Source organism: Pseudophryne corroboree, chromosome 8, assembly GCF_028390025.1.
Source record: "Pseudophryne corroboree isolate aPseCor3 chromosome 8, aPseCor3.hap2, whole genome shotgun sequence".
NCBI lineage: Eukaryota > Metazoa > Chordata > Amphibia > Anura > Myobatrachidae > Pseudophryne > Pseudophryne corroboree.
In genome coordinates, this window is record NC_086451.1 from 64,474,291 (window position 1) to 64,495,246 (window position 20,956).

At 48.1% G+C, this 20,956-nt stretch overlaps 2 protein-coding genes across 8 annotated transcripts in view; one reads left to right on the forward strand and one right to left on the reverse strand.

Moving 5' to 3' along the window:
- G6PD (glucose-6-phosphate dehydrogenase) overlaps positions 1–17,067 on the reverse strand; it is a 43,743-nt gene extending 26,676 nt beyond the window's left edge. The window contains exons 1-2 of one of the 4 annotated variants that reach the window (XM_063936528.1): positions 16,992–17,067; positions 2,996–3,132 (exon numbers count right to left, since the gene is read on the reverse strand). In XM_063936528.1, coding sequence (XP_063792598.1) covers positions 2,996–3,132; positions 16,992–17,013 — 159 coding nt within the window. In that variant the 5' untranslated portion in view covers positions 17,014–17,067. Of the gene's footprint in view, positions 1–2,995; positions 3,133–3,250; positions 3,354–10,844; positions 10,928–12,855; positions 12,989–16,991 lie in introns of those variants that run through there. The other 3 variants (XM_063936529.1, XM_063936530.1, XM_063936527.1) reach the window with 3 other exon arrangements.
- Positions 17,068–17,254: 187 nt separating this feature from the next.
- The window catches only part of IKBKG (inhibitor of nuclear factor kappa B kinase regulatory subunit gamma), a 48,150-nt gene continuing 44,448 nt past the window's right edge, over positions 17,255–20,956 (forward strand). Inside the window, exons 1-2 of one of the 4 annotated variants that reach the window (XM_063936535.1) lie at positions 17,255–17,394; positions 18,171–18,281. The gene's annotated coding sequence lies outside the window, so the exon portion shown is untranslated. Of the gene's footprint in view, positions 17,455–18,170; positions 18,282–20,956 lie in introns of all 4 variants that reach the window. The other 3 variants (XM_063936534.1, XM_063936532.1, XM_063936531.1) reach the window with 3 other exon arrangements.

Sequence of the window (20,956 nt, forward strand, 5' to 3'; positions counted from 1 at the left end):
TAGCAGAGCTGCCAGCTGACTCATGCCAGGCATCTCCTGCAGAACTAGCAGCGGTGCTAGGGGGCACCAGCCAAAATCTTGCCTAGGGCATCATATTAGTTAGGGCCGGCTCTGGCAAAGGGTTAGGGTCCGGCACTGGGGGGGGGTAGGGTTAGGCAACGGCGGCAGAGGGTTAGGGTTGGCTACAGGAGGGGAGGTTAGGTTAGACACTAGGGGAAGGGATAGGGATTAGCGATACTCACTGTCAGAAAAGACGCTGACCCAGGTAAGACACCATTGTACCACCTGGAACATTTTGTCGACACTCTAGTCATGACAACATTTAATCAGTGTCGACACATTGAATAGCGATGTGGTTAATGTCAACATGCCAAGCAGGTTTACACATTAAGATCACATCAACAAAATATACCGAACCCAACAAGAACATACACTGGAAATGTTACCCAGAACAAGATGGGCAGCGCTGTGCAGAGACACAAGAGAGATGTTACTGCGCGGCGGCCGCAGATAATGCTAAGAAAATCCAGTGCATGGTCCACACATGTATTATACAGCAATAACACCCCCCTGCTCTGCCTGTCACTGGTGATGTGCTCACACTGTATGAGACAATGGCAGGGTGTTGTGTGTGGCTACCCACTAAGTTGCTAAATTGAAATGTAGCAAGGAATGGTCTTCCTGTATTGGGTAACACAATGTGCACACACACACACACACACACACACACACACACACACACACACACACACACACACACACAGTGACATCACCATTAAGCAGCGCTGTGTGTGTATTGTGGGCATGTGATTAGGAAAGCAGGTCAAACAACCAATGTGCTCCTAGCTGCTGCAGCCAGTGCCAGTCTTAACAGTGTGTTACACTAGAGTCCCAGCACCTTATACCAATACCCCTTTTCCACCAAAATACCGGGTCTGAACCGGAGTTTCGAAAACAGTGTCGAAACTCGTGTGACAGCCGGTTCAAACCCTGGGCCTAATTCAGACCTGACTGGTGCTGCGCGTTTTCGCGCAGTAGCTGATCAGGTCTGAACTGCGCATGCACCGGCTCCGCAGTGCCCCCGGCGTATACCAGACAGCCAATAGCCATCTCAGCGATCACCTCTGCCTGATTGACAGGCAGAGGCGGTCGCTAGGCAGGAGGGGGGCGGTCCAGCGGCATTTGGCCGCCGCTTTAGGGGTGTGGTCCGGGCCGTGCAGGGAGCAGGCCGCGGTGGCTGCGTGACGTCGCACGCAGCCGCTGCGACCCTCACAGCGACGAGTAGCTCCCTTCCAGTGTGCAGGAGCTGCGCTGGTAGGGAGCTACTCTTCAAGTACAAAAGCATGGCCGCTGTGCGAGGCTTTTGTACTTGTGCGGAGGGGTCGGGCCTGACATGCCAGGCGTCCCCCTACTTGTCTGTGTTACTGATCGTAAATTTAGCACATCTACGATTAGGTCTGAATTAGGCCCCATGTCCACACCGCAGGCTGGACCCAGCATATTGGCAGGTAGACCCCGTTCAGACTGCACCCATGTGCAGTTTGCCTGTACTGCTGGCGCTTAGAGATGACATCATCTTCAAGCACCAGTAATCAGGCTCTCTGTATACTTTTAGGATGACCCGGGTCACGCAGTTCACATTGCACCATTACCTGGGTAAGTGCCCAGGGTAAATTTTATCTGACCCTTTCACACCAAACCTCGACCCTGTTTGCCCCGACAATAACCAGGGTTAAAAGTTTGGTGATAAAGGGGTAGAGATCGTTTCTTATCTTCCACCCACAGGGCCCTGCGCTCTATGTGATGGCGGCGCTCGTACACTCCTACTTACGGCGCTGCTTGCAGTCTCCTCCCCCTCACAATCAAATTAGAATGCTTAGCAAATGCAAAAAGCAGTAATACACAGGCTGTGATTGAAAATCCATGACAAAAACAAAAAGGATTAAATTAAATAAGTTAACTTTAAAAAAAAATACATTGGTTTGGTTACATGCGTGGTTCTGTTATTCGCATATTGTAGTAAAAGGTCAGTAGGCAGATCTGTATCTTATGATTTCTATTATGGGATTTAGAGACTGATTTAAGGTTGAGAGCAAATTTGCACCTGGATAAACCATGTTAAAGGTGGCAGTGGTGCAAGGAAGGGGTGTTTCTGAGTGCCCAGAAACCCGCCGCCGCCCCCCGACAGTGTTTTTTTTTTTAGGCCCCCTTATGGCAAAAAGAGGCCTAATCGCATGGTGCTCTGGGGGGGGGGGGGGGGGGGGGAGGAGAGATTTGAAAAATCAATATGTGTATAGTTATCACCTGCTACAAACGTAATACTGCATAAGACCATTCTTTCAAACGTTATTTACTATAAACACCGCACGAGCCTCCAGGCCGATCCGGGTATGATTTACCGTGCATGCAAAACAAAAAAATATATTACATATATTTTCATCATTTAGGGACCTATACTTGGCTGCATTGTCTGTTCAGATGCAAAATTGCTCCTTTGTCTTTTTTTTTGCCACCCTGGACTCGGTAGAACCAACTAGTTTTATGGACGTTGACAATATTAGTAAGAGTGCAGCCTACCAGATCACTAGGAACGGCTGCCACAAATGGCTAACCTTAGCGTAAGTGCCAGGACCCACGTGGCTAATTTAGTTGAAATCACTAGTAAAAAAAATAAAACAAATCTCTCAGTACAATCATAATGTGATTGCATACAGTGTTGATTCAGCTGGATATTACATCCTGTCTACACCTGATGTTATTGGTCACTGTGCCCGGCTGACACAAAACACTGTGCCCTGGCAACACACTTGCTCATCATCAGTCTTTGTGGTCAATCTAAGCGAGTAACTATTTAAGAACATAAACAAATATATCCACAGACAGATGCTTAATAAACAGACAGTGCACTGTAAGTCACACAATATTATAATCAAGCCAAGTATATTTTAATATAGTTGTCAAAACATAACAGCATCAAAAGTAATAAACTACTCACCGAAGCGCCAACTACAATGAACATGTGGGTCTGAGACTGCTGAAAATCCATTTCACTGTACAGCTCTTCCCTCATCATCCCACACACCTCTGACCTGCTGAGGTGCACTTGTTCCTGGGAGGCACTCATCTTCTTCTCTGCAGGGGGAGAGGAGGAGAAGAGGAGGGGTTACCGTTCATGTATGGCAAACATACACTGGTGGTAATGGTAGGCAGATAGTGTTCATATTAATCATGCATATATACGGTACCTCACCTGCAGGTGTGTGTGCGCCAGTGCGATCAGCTACAAACCTGGAGTACTGGTTCTCAACCCCAGTCCTCCAGTATTGCCAACAGGTCATGTTTTGTGGATCATGCACAGGTCAGTTAAGCGGTATCCGGTCTCTAGGTCGACAGTGTCTAGGTCGACCACTATTGGTCGACAGTAAGTAGGTAGTTTCTAGGTCGACATGAGTTTTTCCACTTTAAAAAAAAAAAAAAAAAAAAAAAAAAAAAATGTAAAAAACTTTTTAATATTTTACGATCCACGTGGACTACGATTGGGAATGGCAACATGTGCCGGCAGCGGTAGCAAAGCGAGCCACCTTGCCCGAAGCATGGCGAGCGAAGCAAGCCATGCGAGGGGACGCTGTGCACTAACTGGGGTTCCCGGTCACTGTACGGAGAAAACAACACCAAAAAAAAAAGTGGAAAAAACCCCCCAAACCACTCATGTCGACCTTACGTTATGTCGACCTAGAGTCCCTGTCGACCTACTTACTGTTGACCTAGACACTGTCGACCCTCCATACCACACCCGAGTAAAGCAACTTACCACGCTCCCTGTCGGGTACTGCCGATCCAATGGAGTGAATATCGGATTGGTACACACTGAGCAATTTCTTGTTCAATGGGGGTAATTCCAAGTTGATCGCAGGAGGATTTTTGTTAGCAATTTGGCAAAAACCATGTGCACTGCAGGGGAGGCAGATGTAACATGTGCAGAGAGAGTTAGATTTGGGTGGGGTGTGTTCAATCTGCAATCTAAATTGCAGTGTAAAAATAAAGCAGCCAGTATTTAGCCTGCACAGAAACAAAATAACCCACCCAAATCTAACTCTCTGCACATTATAGCTGCCTCCCCTGCAGTGCACATGGTTGTGCCCAACTGCTAACAAAAATCCTGCTGCGATCAACTTGGAATTACCCCCAATGTGTACTTCTCATTCATCTCTAGAATGGGATCAGGATGATGGGAACAAGTACATACCTCCCAACATGACCCTCTCCAGGAGGGACACAATGCTCTGTTCCAGGACTTACCTCTTAATGTATGATTGCCATCACCTGTGCTGAAACACCTTTCTTATCCATTAACCTGTTCAACACAGGTGCCGGCAATCATACATTAAGAGAAAAGTCCAGGAGCAGAGCATTGTGTCCCTCCTGGAGAGGGTCATGTTGGGAGGTATGTAAGTGTGAGCAGCACATGCTAGCTCGTTCCCCTGATCTGAGCTTTGCAGGAGCGTAGCAAAGCTATTTATCTGCTTCATATACTGTACATTAATGATCCTGCATACACACTATCCAATTATCAGGCACTACCTAGCTGTAGTCTATTTTGCTGGGTCAGTAATTATCCCACAAACAGAAATCCTGAAAATATGACCTATTGGGAAACCTTGAGGGTGGAGGTTGAGAACCACTTCTGCCAAGAATGGCCTTAGCATCATGGTTGATTCTATATCGGAGTGGGAGAAGGGACCTTCTGACGTACCTAGGGGAGGAGACACTTCACCAGGGGGAGGAGCTACGGCCGAACAGGGTACCCGAAAAGTACCCTCGCGGGCTCGCTTCGCTCGCCATGCTTCGGCCTCGGTGGCTCGCTCCGCTCGCCACCTGATTACTAATGGTAATAGTTGGTGGCGTGGATAGTAGAGGAACTATCCCGCTGGCCTAGCTCCTCCCCCTTCTGTTGTGACTCCTCCCCCCGACGGAAAAGGTCCCTAAGCCCACTTGGATCTAGCTTCAACCCTCATTAATAAATTGTGTGGCAAGTGTAGGCTTACCATATTGTCCCTTTAAAGCGGAACACTCTTTAATTACACAGGTTCTGTGGCGGCTGACTTCATGCCTGAATTTCACCTGGTTTTAATCAGCCACAGAACCTGTATAAATGAAAGTGTCCTGGTTTAAAATTTTAAAGGGATAGTATGGTAAGCCTAGGCATGATGCTAACAGAAAAAAACAGGGACTGAGAGACAATTTAATTATCTCAGGATGACCTTATCATTTAATCAGGTAAAAGCACTATAAGCTTAGTACTTCCTCAGTAAACCAGTATCGATAGGCTATTGAAGGAAGGGAAATATGGGATTTGCACCAAGGCTCACTTATGCTATGGTAAATCGTGCAGTTACTACACTAAGGGGTATATTCAATAAGTGTCGGAAGTTGCAGTCTTGTCGGAAAGAATATACACTGCTCAAAAAAATAAAAGGGAACACTAAAATAACACATCCTAGGTCTGAATGAATAAAATATTCTTATTAAATACTTTGTTCTTTACATAGTTGAATGTGCTGACAACAAAATCACACAAAAATTATCAATGGAAATCAAATTTATTAACCCATGGAGGTCTGGATTTGGAGTCACCCTCAAAATTAAAGTGGAAAAACACACTACAGGCTGATCCAACTTTGACGTAATGTCCTTAAAAAAGTCAAAATGAGGCTTTTTAGTGTGTGTGTCCTCCACGTGCCTGTATGACCTCCCTACAACGCCTGGGCATGCTCCTGATGAGGTGGCGGATGGTCTCCTGAGGGATCTCCTCCCAGACCTGTACTAAAGCATCCGCCAACTCCTGGACAGTCTGTGGTGCAATGGATGGAGCGAGACATGATGTCCCAGATGTGCTCAATTGGATTCAGGTCTGGGGAACGGGCGGGCCAGTCCATAGCATCAATGCCTTCATCTTGCAGTAACTGCTGACACACTCCAACCACATGAGGTCTAGCATTGTCTTGCATTAGGAGGAACCCAGGGCCAACCGCACCAGCATATGGTCTCACAAGAGGTCTGAGGATCTCATCTCGGTACCTAATGGCAGCCAGGCTACCTCTGGCGAGCACATGGAGGGCTGTGCGGCCCCCCAAAGAAATGCCACCCCACACCATTACTGACCCACAGCCAAACCGGTCATGCTGGAGGATGTTGCAGGCAGCAGAACATTCTCCTTGGCGTCTCCAGACTCTGTCACGTCTGTCACATGTGCTCAGTGAGAACCTGCTTTCATCAGTGAAGCACAGGGCGCCAGTGGCGAATTTGCCAATCTTGGTGTTCTCTGTCAAACGCCAAATGTCCTGCACGGTGTTGGGCTGTAAGCACAACCCTCACCTGTGGACGTCGGGCCCTCATACCACCCTCATGGAGTCTGTTTCTGATCGTTTGAGTAGATACATGCACATTTGTGGCTTGCTGGAGGTCATTTTGCAGGGCTCTGGCAGTGCTCCTCCTGTTCCTCCTTGCACAAAGGCGGAGGTAGCGGTCCTGCTGCTGGGTTGTTGCCCTCCTACGGCCTCCTCCACGTCTCCTGATGTACTGGCCTGTCTCCTGGTAGCGCCTCCATGCTCTGGACACTACGCTGACAGACACAGCAAACCTTCTTGCCACAGCTCGCATTGATGTGTCATCCTGGATGAGCTGCACTACCTGAGCCACTTGTGTGGGTTGTAGGGAGGTCATACAGGCACGTGGAGGCCACACACACTATTGGGCCTCATTTTGACTTGTTTTAAAGGACATTACATCAGAGTTGGATCAGCCTGTAGTGTGTTTTTCCACTTTAATTTTGAGGGTGACTCCAAATCCAGACCTCCATGGGTTAATAAATTTGATTTCCATTGATAATTTTTGTGTTATTTTGTTGTCAGCACATTCAACTATGTAAAGAACAAAGTATTTAATAAGAATATTTCATTCATTCAGATCTAGGATGTGTTATTTTAGTGTTCCCTTTATTTTTTTGAGCAGTGTATATAGTAAATATTGCTAGTGCATGCATGATAATGTAGCAGATTAATAACAGGAATGCGCTGTATAGTCCTGTGCAGTATAATGTGTAATTCATGTGCACAGTGTGGAACCTGATTCCTATAGGTGGAGATGGGCCTTCAGGCAGTGGGGCGCACTGGTGGTTTTTCCTGTATCCCTATGGGCCAGTCCAACCCTGAATATACCTGTATGTATTGCTGCAATAGGAACAGAGGGGCAGATGTATTATTATGTCCTTAACGTTCGGCATATCTCCGTTTTATCAGTGATCTGCCCACACACATCACCCTAATGTATGAACATTAGCCCTTTGTTCATACCACTTCTTTATTCCTTGGCCGGGTGTTCAGCATCCTCTGCAGATTTCGCTGTTTGCTGTTGTGTCGCGCATGCGCAGTAATCATACTACCCAGCGGCCCCTGCGCGTGTTACCCTGCACAGGCACCATTCAACTGATTTGACTTGAGGTGGGCGTCGCAGCACGCATGTGCCAACTCCCCTGCTCCCAGTGAGCCATGCAGTGTGAACCGGCGCATGCGTGGAGTAGCCCTCAGGCACTTTGGCCAGACAATAAAGTTTTATTTAAAAAAAAAAACACAACGAAGAGCTAGTGCTGCAGCGCCAGCCCCAACCTGCCGAAATGACAGAAGGGACTTAACGATCGCTGTAGCGCCGTCACAACCTTCATAGATCAGGTGGTTATCGGCTTCATATAGGCAGAGCGCCACAGACTAAGCAGCCCCATGCGCATTACGATTGCCTTAAACTCCCGCTGTGAGGAGCCGCATTATACATAGCTGTGATTCTGTAACAGCGGGAGTTAGCGCACGTTCTTACATCTGCCCCAATGATAGTTACCACTGCCCATTAGCCTTACGTAAGCTTACCATACTACATACCTCCCAAGATGACCCTCTCTAGGAGGGACAGAATGCTCTGCTCCTGGACTTCTCTCTTTATTTATGGGAGGCGGAAAATTTGGGATCCGGTCTCTAAGGCGACAGTAACTAGGTCGACACTATCTAGGTCGACCACTATTGGTCGACAGTAACTAGGTCAACAGGGTTTCTAGGCCGACAGGTCAAAAGGTCGACATGAGTTGCACTAATTGGGGTTCCCGGTCACTCTACGAAGAAAACGACACAAACCCCCCATAAAAAAACCTCACGTCGACCTTTTGACCTGTCGACATAGACCTAAAGACCCTGTCGACCTAGTTAATGTCAACAAATAGTGGTCGACCTAGTTACTATCTACCTTCCATACCACACCCGGTCAATTTACCCACAATCAAAATCCCGACAACCATTGACCGACGGTCAAAATCCTGACATTTAAAATGTTGACAAAAAAGTCAACATGAGTTTTTCATGATTTTTTTTTTTATTGAAACCATCCCAGTGGACCTGGAAGGGGAATATAATAGTGTGCCGAGCGTAGCGAGCCATGCAAGGGGACGCGGTACACTTATATGATGTCCATGTCAACCTATGTCGACATACACAAAAATATATGAAAACTTGTGTCTACTTTTTGACCTGTTGACATTTTGACCTTGTCTGCATTTTAAATGTTAGGATTTTAACCATCAGTCAATTGTTGTGGGGATTTTGACCGTCAGAAATTTGATTGTAGGCATTTCATACCGATCCCTAATTTATGATTGCCATCACCTGTGGTGAAACACCTTTCTTATCTATTAACCTGTTCAACACAGGGGCCAGCAATCATAAATTAAGAGGAAAGTCCAGGAACAGAGCATTGTGTCCCTCCTGGAGAGGGTCATTTGGGGAGGTATGATACTGTCCCTTTAAATAGGGACACTAATTAATTACACAGGTTCTGTGGCTGGCTTAACTCAAGCTTGCATTTCACCTAGTTTCAATCAGCCACAGAACCTGTGTAATCCATATGCATCCCAGTTTAAAGGGATGGTATGGCAAGCCTACACATACAGGTTTATTTATTAAACTGCACCTTTTCATAACCGCAGTTTATCTGCATTTTGCCGGCACAATTTAACACTGTAGTACTATAAAGTTAAAACCCACTTGTACTTTCGCTTAATTGTACGGCTGGTTTTAAAGTCTGCATTCAAAAATATCAATAATCCTTGGTGCTGTTTCTCATTACCCCACACAGTGCATGTTTTGCAGGTAACCCAGCAGGTGTATTAATTACTCACTGACACATTTTAAAAAGGTCCGCAGTGATTTATCCAATTTGTAGGAACAACACTTTGTCTGTTTTCCAATGTTTGGGAGAAAATAGTCGATTGTCATTTGCTCTCATGCATTACCAGATTTTCATTCCAACCAGTCAGATCTGGCAGATAATTGTATAGTGCACAGGTTCTCAAACTCGGTCCTCACACATGCACACGGTGCATGTTTTGCAGGTCTCCTCACAGAATCACAAGTGACATAATTAGCTCCACCTGTGGACCTTTTAAAATGTGTCAGTGAGTAATTAATACACCTGTGCACTTGCTGGGTTACCTGCAAAACATGCACTGTGTGGGGTCCTGAGGACCGAGTTTGAGAACCACTAGTATAGTGTATTCCCAGGTTTAGTGGATAGGTTCTCAAACTCGGTCCTCAGGACACCAAACAGTACATGTTTTCCAGGTAACCCATCAGGTACACAGGTGTATTTATTACTCACTGACATTTTAAAAGGTCTACAGGTGGAGCTATTAATTTCACTTGTGATTCTGTAAGGAGACCTGGATAACATGCACTGTGTGGGGTCCCGAGGATCGAGTTTGAGAACCTATGCCTTAGTGCATAACTGCATAGGTGGCCAAACTCTGCCATTACAGTCCAGGTTTTAAGGATATCCTTGCTTGAGCACAGGTGACTGATTTCAAGCATTGATATCCTAATGGTGGAGCTTGGGAAACGCTGCTTTAGTGGAGGCTTGTGAAGACTGATGAGATATGAAACAGAAGCCAGGCAGTCTTTCAAAAAGAGAAGCGTGTATTAAGTATAATGAATAAAACAGACCTGATGTTTCTAAACGGAGAAGCTTATGCAATAGAAGGGTGCAGGTTTCACCACCTGTTTGATTTTCGGTAGCAGCTCACATACCCGAACCAGACCTAAATGTGACATTGCCCAATTACGCATTACAGAAAGGATAGCGACTGATCAATTCAAGGGATTAAATAGATGGGATCCGGTCTGAAGATCGACAATGTTTAGGTCGACCACTATAGGTCTGAAGGTCGACAGGGTTTCTAGGTTGACATGAGTTTTTCACATTTTTTTTATTTTTTTCATACTTAACGATCCACGTGGACTACGATTGGAACGGTAATCTGTGCCGAGCGAAGCAAGGCGAGCGAACACGGTACACTAATTGGGCATCCCGATCACGAAGAAAACGACACCAAAAAAAAACCATGAAGAACTCATATCAACCTTTTGGCCTGTCGACCTAGCAACCTAGACACTGTCGATTTGATGATCCACACCCAAATATTACAATTCAATATACATGTAGGGTAATGTCAGAAAACAATAAGGCAAGGTGAGATCGTAACCCATTGCTGACCTGTAGCAATTACGCTACTTTGCTTAGAACTAAAAACAATTGAGGGGTTAAGTAAACCGCTCTCCCCTGCCTGTTGCTGCCAGGGCAGATTAAACATGCCAGGGCAAGACGGGCAGGGTGTGTTCGCTGCATTGTATGAAGGGGCAGCGGCACTGCCGCCAATGTACATACAGTCTGACAAAAGCTTAAGTAAAACACACAGCATGCAAGGCAGAGTCAGCATGATACAGCAAATGGATTCAACCTCTCCCACTCACAGGTAGATACCAGTGCTAACCCATTCAGTGCAGGAGCACAGCTGTGGGACTACAGCTCCGAGCTGGTCTTGTGTAGTTTGCAGAAGAGCACTGATGCAAGCCTTGTTGCCTAACCCCTATTTCTGAAAGATGATCCCTATGCAATCTCTTGCTAGTGCAATGCAATTAACCCTTCTTTGAAAAGTTCTGCAAAGAGCAATTTAACCCTTCAGTACATTTTAGGAAAACACTGTGTAATATGCTTGGGCTATTTAAATAAATATCCAGCACAGTAACACTGTAGAACTCCTTAGAGATCCGCGATATGTAACCTTTTTATTGCGCAAAGCCCACAGAGCATCAATGTCTCCTGCCTTCCCATTGCTTCCAAATGGTCACCAAATGTCACTTAAGTATTTAACCCATTTCCAGGATTTATTGTGCTGTATCTATGGTCACTAATGTGCAGTGTAATGGATTAAAGCAGAGGTTCTCAAACTCGGTCCTCGGGGGCCCACACGGTGCATGTTTTGCAGGTCTCCACACAGGATCGCAAGTGAAATAATTAGCTCCACCTGTGGACCTTTTAAAATGTGTCAGTGAGTAATTAATACACCTGTGCACCTGCTGGGTTACCTGCAAAACATGCACTGTGTGGGCCCCCGAGGACCGAGTTTGAGAACCTCTGGATTAAAAGGGATGTAGTTATGTGACCAGCGCCTCCCCCCTGCACTGTACACTGTCAATGCCAACTAAAAGGGACTATTCCTACTCGCGGGTGTCCATGACATCCATAGAGTGGGAATAGAACCTGTGGCGAGCGTAGCCACCGAGCCCGCAGCATGGCCAGCGCAGCGATCCCGCAAGAGGCTTTGTTGCACTTGCCCCCTTCTCCACCGGCAGGATGCTGACCACCGGGATCCCGGCTGCCGGTAACACAAACCCAACCCGGATTAAAAGGTGCATACACACGGTGAGATACTGACTAAGTGCCGATGTTGACTTTGCGATTTCCCTTGAACTCCCCGGAGCCCAGAACCACAGATATTGACCTTTAAGTGCGATTTTGACCATATACAATTTTGACTATACTAGAAGCTAGCTTGTACACAATACAGGTTGAATATCCCCTATCCAAAATGCTTGGGACCAGAAGTATTTTGGATATGGGATTTTTCCGTATGTTGGAATAATTGCATACCGTAATGAGATATCATGGCGATGGGACCCAAGTCTAAGCACAGAATGCATTTATGTTACATATACAGGTACACCTTATACACACAGCCGGAAGGTCATTTAATACAATATTTTTAATAACTTTGTGCATTAAAAAAAAGTTTGTGAACATTGAGCTATCAGAAAACAAAGGTTTCACTATCTCACTCAAAAAATTCTGTATTTCGGAATATTTGGATATGGGATACTCAACCTGTAGAGACAGAATTGCATTGCCTGCACAGTCTATTTTTGTATTGCGCTACCGACCCCATCGGTATCGCAAGCTGTGTACACACAGTGCGATATGTGCTAACTTTTCTTACAATTTTGACTACAAACATTGCACAGTATGTATTCACCTTAAGAATCACTTTTCTATTACCTGTATTACCTGTCCTCTGAAGTTTTTGCAATATTTTTTATTGCACAGAAAAAAAGTGCCACCGTTAACCCCTTAAAGCTTAGAGGCAGCAAGAACTAAATCATGTCATCCAGAAGTGCTGTAGCCTCACGTGCTATGTACTGACGGAACACATGAGAAATGTTTTCCTTTGTGTAGTTTCCCTTGGAGGGTGGAACGCACAGCCCCATAGGCTGCACAGATTGTGGAGAATAAGTTACTCTTGCCAGCAATCTTTCTATTGTTTTGCTTTCTATTTTGTGGCTTATGTGTTTTTATATATGAAACGGCCTGAGAGGCATCTCTGCAGAACTACATTTCCTTTCCAAAACTCAGCAGAGACTAAAGACAGCTTCAATGATTCACTCCACCCTCCCTCCATACACTGACATCTGTGGGTGGCTTACTCACTGGGGTCTCCGGTGCTGTCTCAGGGATTTAAATCAGCTGTCTCTGTCCTCAGGGTCTGTGGAATCTGGATGCCTGGACCTCTGTGTATATGTGATGGAGGCGGATCTGTGAGAGGCGGATCATGGTATTTCCCCATTACTGGAGATGTGTTTTCCACACCCTCTCCCCAATAGTGCATCACATTCCCCTGCTGTGTTACCCAGCCCACATCTGCTGCTGCCTCTCTCCCTCCTCCTTCTCCTCCTCCCTCTGTCATCCACCTGAGTCGTGATCATTCTTCCCTACATACGGCATGTCTGCCCAGCAGCATTCACCTGTGAGAGAATAGTGATTAGTCATGCTGGAGACACATTATTCCTGTGTACTGCCACCCTGACAAATTGCAACATTTCGGACTTAAGGCCAGATGCATCAGAGCTTGGGGAGTGATAAAATGGAGAGAGATAAAGTACCAGCCAATCAGCTCCTAACTGACATTTTTCAAACACTGCCTGTGACATGGCAGTTGGGAGCTGATTGGCTGGTACTTTTTCACTCACCATTTTATCACTTTCCAAGCGATGATGCATCTGGCCACTAGGGTGGTATATATCAAAGAGTGTAGAGAGATAAAACTGAGAGAGGTAAAGTATCAACCAATCAGCTTCTGTCATTTTTCAAACACGGCCTGTAACGTGTATGGCAGAAGCTGAGAAGCTGGTACTTTATCTCTCCGAGCTTTGATAAGTGCCCCCCATATCCAGCCCTTTATCAAGCAAACAAACCAAGGTCTGTGTACTTGACTCAGGGCGGTATCCAATTACCCCGATCCGTTTTCAGCCGATAAATACAGCCGGAAATCGAGATTAATCACCGATGGTCATTACTGCGGTATCCAATTAGAGGCCATTTCCATCTGCTGAAAAAAACGGACTCGCGGTCGTACGATAACACATAGGATTGGGGATTAGTCCCTTATTCCAGATGTTATCATGGCTCAGACAGCCCGCTTGTGGCGGATTATGCAACGGGTGCCTGTGGCATAATCCCTGATAAGTGCCGGCATCGGAGGGAGAAGCGTGCCGCATCACGGCCAATAGGATAGCCCCTGGTGATCCTATTAGCAGCAGTAAAGAACCGCTGCTAATAGGATACCCCCTTAAGGCCCATACACACTAGAAGATTTTGAGCTGAAAGCAGCTCGCTTTTGGCGTTTTGAGCTGCTTTGAGTTCACAATATACTGGTGTGTATCGGTGGGCGATGAGCGCTGATACGCGCTCCCGCATCATCAACAGCGAGGTGGGCAATCGTATGTTTTGCACACAAAGTTTTGCACACCTGACTGCTTGTTCATCCATCATCGCTCAGTGTGTGCAGCGCCGAGTGATGATGAACTGTCCTGGCACTCTGGAGTCCGGCCCCACTCCCTCCCCAAGCCCCTTAGCGGCAGCAGCAGGATATTCAGAAGCAGGAGCGCAGAGGACAGCAATGTATATATTACTGCCACCAATGATTATTTATGCTAGTAATATATATTGTCCCCCTTTTTACACATTACGGCAGCAGAGTCCCCCTTTTTACACATTATGGCAGCAGAGTCGTAAAATGGCCTCTGCTCCCATCCTTTAGCGATGATGGCTGAAAGATGAACTACTTTCAGCCCAGCGGACCCACCCTGCTCCCTCCACATGCCCCTCCGGCTACGGCGCTGCGGTCCCGCCCTGCTCCTTCCACAAGCCCCTCTGGCTACGGCGCTGCGGTCCCACCCTGCTCCCTCCACAAGCCCCTTCGGCTACGGCGCTGCGGTCCCGCCCTGCTCCCTCAACAAGCCCCTCCAGCTACGGAGCTGTGGTCCCGCCCTGCTCCCTCCACAAGCCCCTTCGGCTACGGCGCTGCGGTCCCGCCCTGCTCCCTGAACAAGCCCCTCCGGCTTCGGCGCTGCAGTCCCGCCCTTCTCCCTCCACAAGCCCCTCCGGCTACGGCGCTGCAGTCCCGCCCTTCTCCCTCCACAAGCCCCTCCGGCTACGGCGCTGCGGTCCCGCCCTGCTCCCTCCACAACCCCCTTCGGCTACGGCGCAGCGGTCCCACCCTGCTCCCTCCACAAGCCCCTCTGGCTACGGCGCTGCGGTCCCGCGCTGCTCCCTCCACAAGACCCTTCGGCTACGGCACTGCGGTCCCGCCCTGCACCCTCCACAAACCCCTCCGGCTACGGCGCTGTGGTCCCGCCCTGCTCTTTCCACAAGCCCCTCCGGCTACGGCGCTGCGGTCCCGCCCTGCTCCTCCCACAAGCCCCTCCGGCTACGGCGCTGCGGTCCCGCCCTGCTCTTTCCACAAGCCCCTCCGGCTACGGTGCTGCGGTCCCGCCCTGCACCTTCCACAAGCCCCTCCGGCTACGGCGCTGCGGTCCCGCCCTGCTCCTTCCACAAGCCTTTCCGGCTATGGCGCTGCGGTCCCGCCCTGCTCCTCCCACAAGCCCCTCCGGCTACGGCGCTGCGGTCCCGCCCTGCTCCCTCAACAAGCCCCTCCGGCTACGACGCTGCGGTCCCGCCCTGCTCCTCCCACAAGCCCCTCCGGCTACGGCGCTGCGGCCCCGCCCTGCTCTTTCCACAAGCCCCTCCTGCTATGGCGCTGCGGTCCCGCCCTGCTCCTCCCACAAGCCCCTCCGTCTACGGCGCTGCGGTCCCGCCCTGCTCTTTCCACAAGCCCCTCCGGCTACGGCGCTGCGGTCCCGCCCTGCTCCTCCCACAAGCCCCTCCGTCTACGGTGCTGCGGTCCCGCCCTGCTCTTTCCACAAGCCCCTCCGGCTACGGTGCTGCGGTCCCGCCCTGCACCCTCCACAACCCCCTCCGGCTACGGCGCTGCGGTCCCGCCCTGCTCCCTCCAGCTCACTCGGAGACGCACATTTGAGGAGCATCTTGCAGCGGCAGCAGCACATTGTGAAGTGAGTCGCTGCCAACAAGTTTGTATCCCCGGGTTATATACATTGCTGGCACAGGCCAGCAATGTATATACCACTGCCCACCAATGATTATTTATTTTAAAGGCAGTAATATATACATTGCTGGGCCAGCCCATTATGTAAATAGCCTAATGAAAGATTTTCAGCAAAGTCTTTCGCCTCCTGAAAATCTCTTGCTCTTTGGGAAAATAACTCAGTGTGTATGCACTACTTTAGGTGAAAGATATATCTTTCAGAGATGTTGTCAAAGTCTTTTGAAATAAAAAATCTCCTAGTGTGTGTTCTGTGTGCCGTTACTTATGAAACGTATCTGGCACCCAGCTGTTAATTTATCAATGAGTGCACCCTATTTCTAAGCATGTGTGTGTGTGTGTATGTATATATATATATATATATATATATATATATATATATTATAATTCTACAAAGCCTGTCCTGAGATCTGAGCTTGTGCCCCCTCTGGGAGACAGAGAGAAGTGAAAATGCATCTGTCCTATAATATATATAATATGCTCGAGTTCAGAACATGGGACCCCCTGGGCTACTACTACTACAGTATACATGTGGACATTATTTATTGTGCATAATATGTTGATGCAGGCCACCTTGCCCAAAGAGTGTTCTCAAGAAGTTTAAAGATTTTCTACAGAAGTTTAGTTTTGCTAAACTAGAGGACCTCATGTCCACTTGAACTATATATATATATATATATATATATATATTTTTTTTTTTTTTATTTATTTATTTATTTTATTTATATATTCACAGACCTACACACTACACGCATGGGTCTTCAACCTGCGGCCCTCCAGCTGCTGAGGAACTACACATCCCAGCATGCCCTGCCCCAGTTATAGCATGCCTTAATAGGATAAATGTGGCAGGGCATGCTGGGATGTGTAGTTCCACAGCAGCTGGAGGGTCACAAGTTGAAAACCTATGCACTACAGGCTTAAGGGAAACTCGTGGCTCTACAGTGGAACTGGAGGCTTCTTGTAGTGCCAGGGCCATAGAGTACCCTACACACAACCTGAAACATATACTGGGATCACACACACAGCACAGAGACGGCCGCTACATCTTCACATACGTTCACATACGTGAAGCTCACATATTCACATATTCACATTCACATACGTGAAGCTGCAGCTGCAGGAGGGGTGTGAGCCGAACACAGCCCCACCCCCTCTCACTCACCCACACTGGGTCTGCTCCCCATTTCTGCCCACAAGCTAGGCTCCACCCACCACACTGCGCCGCGCGTCCAATCACAACCCGGCTATGTCAGCGGCAGGCGTGGCGTTCGCGGCGCCAGACGGTGGGCCCGTCATCGTGCCTCTCCCCCCTGATCCAATGAGAGCTCGCGTCGGAAGCGGGCGACCAATCAGGGAAGAGCGTGCCGGGCATCAGGAGAGCGACTCGCATGATTGACGGGCGGGTGCGGCGGCCGACTCTTGCCACACTTCCGTCGGCCTGCCCCACTTCCGTTGTTGTTCTCAGTCCACCACCGCACGTGACGCCCAGAAAAAGTCCCGACGTGATTACGTCATGTAGTGGGGGGGAAGCAACCCGGAAACTAGTGGAGAGAAAACACTCAGAGGTAAGTACTGGAGCAGAGTCACTTTCATTTCAGTCGCTGATTGCCGTCTCCTGCTGGAAGGTGGGTAACAGCCAGGCAGCTGGAGCTTGTACTCTGTGATATTGGCATAGTGATGAGCTCATGCCAAGGTCCATGGGAAGGGAGGACAAGGTGTGGGACATGGTTCTCCAACTGTTGTGGAACTACAAGTCCCAGTGTACTGCTGTGCTATACATTCCAGGCTGCTATTTACAACATAGCAAGGCAGCTGGGGCTCCCTAGGAGTTGTAGGACTACAAATACCAGCAAAGTCTCCATCCTAGACCCTCCCTTTCTTATAGCACCCAGAAAACCCCAATCCACCTGGCCGCCAGGGGCGTGGGGGCTGCCGGGATCATATATTCCGGGCTGCATTTGTATCATTGTTGTGGTTTTTTTTTGGTCAAAGTTTTTATTTTTGGTAAATGAGTTTTACAGTTGTGTACTTTATACATAGTGCCGGTATATACCACATCACAGTAACCTGCATTGGTGGCCTCAAGAGCTTGCCATCTATAGGTTACAGTCTTATGTTACATACACGGTGAAAGGGGAACAGATTGATCCAGAGCGAGTGCTACGTAGCCATTCCCTGATAGATAGTAAGCAGGGCCCTCTGACCTCATAGTCTGTCTCTCATTCCTCATTCTCGTCTTCTTCCCAAGTGTAAAGTACAACGTGTAATATGCTGGTGCTATATAAGTAAATGTGGATGATAATATCAGAACAAGGTAATAGTAAATCTTCTCTTGTCTTAGCTATCACTGGGGGCTGAGAAACGCTAATGGCAAGACAAGTCCTATAAGAAATGAAGGATCTGTGACATCTGAGTTGCCGCACAGAGAATCCCGCAACCGTTCACCGATTAGGTAAGACCGGGGTGCCTAATGTATTTGCAGTTTATTCTTCATCTGCTGGAATGTTGGTACGGTGTTATGTAGGAGAATCTGTTTTTTATTTGTCTGAATGCCCAATCTGTTTTATATTTGTAATGTGTGCAGATGTTTCCTTATTTAAGTTCTCTCACCGCTATTCATGTTACTGGATATTTTATTTTCTCTTACGTCCTAGAGGATGCTGGGGACTCCGTAAGGACCATGGAGTATAGACGGGCTCCGCAGGAGACATGGGCACTCTAAAGACTTTAGATGGGTGTGCACTGGCTCCTCCCTCTATGCCCCTCCTCCAGACCTCAGTTAGATCCTGTGCCCAGAGGAGACTGGGTGCACTGCAGGGGAGCTCTACTGAGTTTCTCTGAAAAATACTTTTTGTTAGGTTTTTTATTTTCAGGGAGCACTGCTGGCAACAGGCTCCCTGCATTGTGGGACTGAGGGGAGAGAAGCAGACCTACTTAAATGATAGGCTCTGCTTCTTAGGCTACTGGAAACCATTAGCTCCAGAGGGTCGGAACGCAGGTCTCACCCTAGCCGTTCGTCCCGGAGCCGCGCCACCGTCCTCCTCACAGAGCTGGAAGATAGAAGCCGGGTGAGTATGAGAAGAAAGAAGACTTCAGATCTTCTATGAGGTAACGCTGCGCGCCATTGCTCCCACATTATCACACACACTGGCGGCACTGTATGGGTGCAGGGCGCAGGGGGGGCGACCTGGGCAGCAATTTAATAAACCTCTAGGGACACTGGCATAGTTGGATACTGCGGAGGCAGTATATTACAAAAAACCCCGCCAGTATAAATATTTGAGCGGGATCGAAGCCTGCCGGTGAGGGGGCGGAGCTTGATTCCTCAGCACTAACCTGCGCCAGTTTCTCCACAGCACGCTGCAGAGAAGCTGGCTCCCCAGACTCTCCCCTGCTGAACACGAGTACAGAGGGCAAAAAAGAGGGGGGGGCGACACACATTTATTTGGCGCAGTGGGTATATTTTTATAAAAGCGCTGTACTGACTGGGATTTTATTCCAGTGGCGCTGGTGTGTGCTGGCATACTCTCTCTGTCTCTCCAAAGGGCCTTAATGGGGGACTGTCTATCTATCTCTATCTATATATATATCTATATATATATATATATATATATATATATATATATATATATATATATATATATATATATATATATATATCTCTATCTCTGTGGGGGTGTCGGTACGTGTGTGTCGGCATGTCTGAAGCGGAACGCTCATCTAAGGAGGAGGTGGAGCAGATGATTGTGGTGTCTCCGTCGGCGACGCCGACACCTGATTGGCTGAATATGTGGAATGTTTTAAATGCAAATGTGTCTTTATTACATAAGAGAATGGACAAAGCAGAGTCCAGAGAAAGGACAGGGAGTCAATCCATGGCTTTGGCTGTATCACAGGGCCCTCCAGGGTCTCAAAAACGTCCCCTGTCCCAAGTAGCAGACACTGATACCGACACGGATTCTGACTCCAGTGTCCACTACGATGATGCGAGGTTACACCCAATGGTGGCCAAAAGTATTCATTATATGATTATTGCAATAAAAGATGTTTTGCATATCACAGATGACCCCTCTGTCCCTGACACGAGGGTGTGCATGTTTAAGGAAAAGAAACCTGAGGTAACCTTTTCCCCCATCTCATGAGCTGAACGCGTTATTTGAAAAGGCTTGGGAAACTCCAGACAAAAAACTGCAGATTCCCAAGAGAATTCTTATGGCGTATCCTTTCCCTGCACAGGACAGGTTACGGTAGGAATCCTCGCCCAGGGTGGACAAGGCTTTAACGCGCTTGTCCAAAAAGGTAGCGCTACCGTCCCCAGACACGGCAGCCCTCAAGGATCCTGCTGATCGCAGACAGGAAACTACCTTAAAATCAATTTATACACATACGGGTGCCTTGCTCAGACCGGCAATAGCGTCGGCTTGGGTTTGTAGCGTTGTAGCAGCTTGGGCAGATACCTTGTCATCTGACATTGATACCCTAGATAGGGATAGCATTTTATTGACCTTGGGTCACATTAAAGACGCAGTCTTATATATGAGAGACACTTCGAGAGACGTTGGGCTGTTAGGTTCAAGAGCCAACGCCATGGCGATTTCTGCTAGGCGAGCCCTGTGGACCCGCCAATGGACGGGTGATGCCGACTCAGAGAGACATATGGAAGTTTTGCCTTACAAGGGTGAGGTTTTATTTGGGGAAGGTCTCGCGGACCTGGTTTCCACAGCTACAGCGGGTAAATCTTTTTTACCTTATGTTCCCCCACAGCAAAAGAAAACACCACAATATCAGATGCAGTCCTTTCGGTCGCATAAGTCCAGAAGAGGTCGGCGCTCTTCCTTCCTCGCCAGAGGTAAGGGTAGAGGGAAAAGAATGCCTGCTACAGCTAGTTCCCAGGAGCAGAAGTCCTCCCCGACTTCTACTAAATCCACCGCATGACGCTGGGGCTCCACTGAGGGAGTCCGCGCCGGCGGGGGCACGTCTTCGACTCTTCAGCCACGTCTGGGTTCAGTCAGACGTGGATCCTTGGGCGATGGAAATTGTATCCCAAGGCTACAAGCTGGAATTCAAAGAGGTGCCTCCGCGACGATTTTTCAAATCGGCTTTACCAGCTTCTCCCCCAGAGAGGGA